The sequence below is a fragment of the Rhagoletis pomonella genome, unplaced genomic scaffold (assembly GCF_013731165.1).
Source record: "Rhagoletis pomonella isolate Grant_MI unplaced genomic scaffold, Rhpom_1.0 Rhpom_scaffold_00010, whole genome shotgun sequence".
Lineage (NCBI taxonomy): Eukaryota > Metazoa > Arthropoda > Insecta > Diptera > Tephritidae > Rhagoletis > Rhagoletis pomonella.
The window spans coordinates 19,754,956-19,759,942 of record NW_023458564.1 but is presented as its reverse complement, the minus strand read 5'-3'; the positions used below and the strand labels follow the sequence as shown (position 1 = coordinate 19,759,942).

At 46.4% G+C, this 4,987-nt stretch overlaps 1 protein-coding gene across 1 annotated transcript; it reads left to right on the top strand.

Moving 5' to 3' along the window:
• The first annotated feature begins 1,604 nt into the window (after nt 1–1,604).
• LOC118746538 lies at nt 1,605–2,430 on the top strand. Its single transcript, XM_036480383.1, has 3 exons — nt 1,605–1,651; nt 1,699–2,033; nt 2,081–2,430. The coding sequence occupies exons 1-3, from the start codon at nt 1,605–1,607 to the stop codon at nt 2,428–2,430; spliced, it is 732 nt and encodes a 243-aa protein (XP_036336276.1).
• The last annotated feature ends 2,557 nt before the right edge of the window (nt 2,431–4,987 follow it).

The following is a 4,987-nucleotide window of genomic DNA, read 5'->3' as shown; positions in this document are numbered from 1 at the left end:
CTATGGCTCAGAAATAAACGAGACTTACCCTTTGCATTAATGCGTTTGGGAAGACTGATCCATTGCATTAATGTGTTTAAAAGGACAGCCACTTTATAACGAAGTCGGTCAAAATAATATCAGCAAAATTCAAAATGCTGTTGGCAACCTATATTTATTTATTTATTGTTAATAATTTTAATTTAAAATATGGGTCGATCTACATCAGGTACCACATAAATAAAAGTTTTAAAACCTGCACAAAGTTCACAAAAACTAGTTTAACTTAAAAAAAAATGCATCAAAATTTAGATTTTTTTAATTAGATTTCCTAGAAAGAGTATGCAGTTTTATAGCCCTCTGAATTTTTCAGTCTTTGCGAACCACCCTCATGCAGAAATATGTATGCACGTACATGTGAATGCACAACCTTTGCTGAGAGTTACTGCTTGTGGATTCTTCTTTCTAGATATGTACATACATACGTATATATAATGCATATATGTATGTGCAGTTTAGTAAAATAACGCGTGATTCTATTTGAATTACCGCTACCCACTTAATGTTTAGAATACATACATACATTGTAAACCTGAATTGAATTCAACCGTTCGCAGAGACAATGAGATGTTCACAAAGGCTTGTCTTCGCCTGCGCCGAATGCGTTCCCATCTGAGACCAGAACGAGTTCCAGAAGTAGCTTCTACCCATCATCGCACATGCAATTTGAGGGTAGAACCTATTTCCATACCAGAATTTGATGGCCAAATTTCGAATCGGCTGGTATTTAAGGACATGTACCGTAGTGACCTCGACCCGACATACAAACTCGGGTGAGTTGCGCCAATACTTAAAGGCTGAAAAGGTTCCCATGATCGGCGGACTGTACAGCTCTGTATGCAGAGGTATGGTCAGAACTTAAACGCCGTTATGATAACCCCCATCACACATATCAAAGGTCTTGCGAGATATTATTGATTGCGTTCGCAATAGTTACCGAGCTCTGTCCGTCATGAAATTGCCAGTCCTTCAGTGGGACGCTATCGTGGTTCCGGTTCGGTTACCGAAACTGCCGGATGCTACCAAGAATGAATGGGGTATGGTTTGCACACTACCGAGATTCCAAAGCTTGAGGACCTACTGGTGTTTTTGAAGCGCCGTGCGAACAATATGCTTATCACAGCTAACGTTCATGATGGTACAGTAATGTCTCGTCGCACTCCCCAGCGTTCAGCGAAGGTTAATTTTGGCACACAAACAGCATTAACGTGCCCATGTTGCCAACAGACCCTCGTTTTTCTCAGTACATGACCGTTGGGCGACAGTAAAACGAATAGGTCTTTGCTTTAACTGCTTGCAACCAGAGCACGGGTCTACCATGTGTCAACGTAAGCACAACACGCTACTTTGCCGTGATGGAGATAAGGGGACTACGAATACTACTCGTATTACTTCACCTGCAGAGGGACCAGCAACCCCTTCAGCGAAAGTGACAGCTCCCGCTAACACACCCCCTCGTTCATTGCCTCGGAGTCAATGACTAACCGACAAGGTTCAGTAATTCCTCATCCATGGGGATCGTGTCGTGTTATTCGCTGCAGCCAATGTACGGCTAACCGATTACCATGGGAATCAACATTACTGCCGGACGCTGTGGGATATGGGATCTCAGGTTAGTCTTATAAAAGAGTCAATATTTAATAAGTTGAATTTACGTAGACGACGCTGCGCGGTGCTGGTGGAGAGCATGGGAAGAGCTTCGTCAGCTTACACCAAGGGCATAGCTACCATAAGGTTGCATTCTAGAGTCAACGAAGGCCTGGAGATCAACTTAGATTTATACATTTTACGTACAATAATGTCTACCACACCGGTAACGTCAATTGGTACCAGTTCTTGGAACCATATAAATTGGTTACGACTTGCCGATCTCACATTTGGAACACCTGGACATATAGATCTGCTTCTAGGTGCTGATACTTGGAGCGCAATTATCCAGGACGGGGAAGTTGCGGGTAATGTAAACCAACCGTGCGCGCTGCAGACCCGCCTCGGTAGGATCGTGTTCAGTTAAACAACACCAATACTCGGGACATACCAGGGCATGCATATACAGCTAATAAATGCGATGTACAACGGCTGGATGTTTTGTTGCCGCAGTTTTCGGAGGAAGAAGCATCCTCAGAGATACGAAACCCTGAAGAGGACGAGTGTGAATGCATCTTCATGAACACTGTCACGCGGAGGCCAGACGGGCGATATAGTGTTCAAATTCCATTTCGTCGTGACGCCCTGGGACTTGGGTATTCTCGCAGGGCAGTGCTACCCCAATTTCTTCAGTTGGAACGCAAGTTGGCAAGCAATCAGAAGCTCCGTGAGAAATATGTGGAGTTTATGCGAGAATACGAGGCACTGGGTCACATGAAAGTGGTTGGGGATTCTGATATGTGATCCTAAATGCTACTTCATCCCACACTATGCTGTACTGACGAAGTTTCGGGTAGTGTTCAACGCCTGGGCCAAATCGAGCAACGGGGTATCGCTGAACGATATACAGTTTGCCGGTACTCAACTCCACGACAACCTTGTTCCGTCGATTCGCTGTAGCGATTACGGGTGACATCAAGAAGATGTTTCGACAAGTTGAAGCAGATCCCAGACATCTCGCTTGGCAGCAGATTATCTGGAGGGGGTCTCCTGACGATCCCTTTCGCACCTATCAGCTGAGCACCGTTACTTATGGAATGGCTCGCAGCCCATATAACGCTGTTCGTGCGTTACAACAGTGCGCGATCGATAACCACGGAATAATTACGTTCCATGCTGAGCGATCCGATTGGAATGTTGGCTCCAATTGTGGTATACGCAAAAATATTCACACAAGAACTGTGCAAGGTCAATATGTTGGGACACGCCGCTGCCAGCTGACTTCAAGGTACGGTGGATTTCGAAATGGATTAGTCGAAGTAGGTCGAATTCGCAAACCCCGCTGGCTTGGCATGCACCGTACTGGCACTGCGACGCCGCGGGGATTTTGCGACACGAGCAGTAAAGCCTACGCTGCTGTGATTTACGTGAGTAGTGAAACCTTGGGAGGAGAGGTCCGTGTTGCCCTGGTTGCAGCTAAAACTAAGGTCGCACCGGCAAAACATATTACCATACCCCAATTAGAGCTGAGGGCAGCTCACCTCCTGGTGGCTACTTTAGAAAATTTTTCCTTTTTGGTTGTTGTTGTTTCCGACAGGGTGGGTGTATGATGTATTATGGAACGAATTTCCGTCATCCCTTGTCAAATTTGGTTTGGAGACAAACCGGTTTCGGCGTTGTGCCATCTTCAGTGTCATTTTTCGTTCTCTTTCACTTTAGAAAATGTTCGTAAAATTCTACATCTCGAGAATGTTACCATATGTACCCTTTGGAGTGACGCGGCTATCGTCCTTCACTGGATATGCGAGTCGCCATCAACATTAAATCCATTTGTTGCAAATAGTGTGGCGTTCATTCAGGAAAACTCCAAGGTGAACTGCTGGAACCATATACGCTCAGAATCCAAACCTGCGGATTTCGCAAGCCGGGGAGTGGATCCAGCCGCTCTGGGGGGGGGCATGCGCTTTGGTGGTCTGGGCCGTCATGTATTCGTCAGACCTGCGTAACAACGATGCCCGAGCTGACAACAGCAGAGGAACAAGTGACCTTAAATGAAGGTCGCGGGCCTCAAATTCTACTTGGCGTGGGGTCAAAAACGCCATTTATAATGACTTCATATGACAATCAACGAATACCCCTAGTGGAAAAGTGCGGCCGATTTAGTCGACTATTGAACACCGCGGTGCGCATTCGCAGAATACGGCCAATCTTCCAGGGTCATAGAAATGATGTATTGACTGTAGACGAACTACGTTGGGTCCTTCGCGTGCATAAAACCAGTCCCAAGGTAACGTATTCCTTACCGAAATTAATTCTCTCGAATCTCGTTCCAGCATACACTCATCAAGCAAGCTCTTCCCTTTGAATCCCTTTCTGGATAAAGAACGAGTCCTCCGGGTAGGGGGACGCCTGGAACTTGCGCAACTTCCATATGACCAGCGACATCCGATGATTCTTCCGAAGAATGGCCCGCTGACGGAACTACTCGTTGCGCACGCCCATGAGGTCTGTATGCATGGTGGTATACAGCAGATGCTTTAGTACCTTCGCCGCACAGTGCGTAATTTCGGCGATTTAGGGGAAGGAAAATCATAGCTCCCACAATTTTGACTCTAAAATATATATTTTTTAGTTATGTACTTTTAATACTGTATACTTACGCTTTCAAAGGATGTGGGTGATTCCATAAGTCTAATATTTTATATGGGCATTTCCAGGGGAGGGTCCTTATAGTCAAAAATTAAAAGTGATGTGTGAGGTTGTTGTCCAACCCGACGAAGCGTGACGACAGAGTCGAAATAGACTTTGGTGACCACGCTTCGTCGGACCCGGAGCGATGCGCGAGCTATTTTAGCCGGTAGTTCATTCTGCATCCTCCGGTGGATAAAGCCAAACCTCTAACGACCAGAAGGCTGCACAAAATGCCAAAACCCAGTGCGCCTCTTGTTTTCGCCAGCGGTGAGGCAAGGGTAGCCATCGGGAAGGCGAAAGCCTCCAAAGCCATTGGACTCGACGGAATATGCATGTTGATGCTGAAAAATTTGGGTCCTTCGGGAGTATGCACCTAACGGAGGTCCTCAACCTGTCTATGGCCACTCTCGCCATTCCAGACATCTGGAAAATGGGGAGAGTGGTCCCACTGCTTAATCGGGGAAACCAGCCAACAAAGGAAGTCTTATCGCCCGATAACCCGCCCTTCGCCGGTAGCGAAGACACTAGAGGCCCTGTTACTCCCGTATTTTACGAGCCAACTGACCCCAGTGAATCATCAGCATGGGTTCCGTAAAGTGCATAGCACAACAACAGCACTTAAGGCCATAAACACTCAGATAACTCGTGGCCTTAACCGAAACCGCCCCTG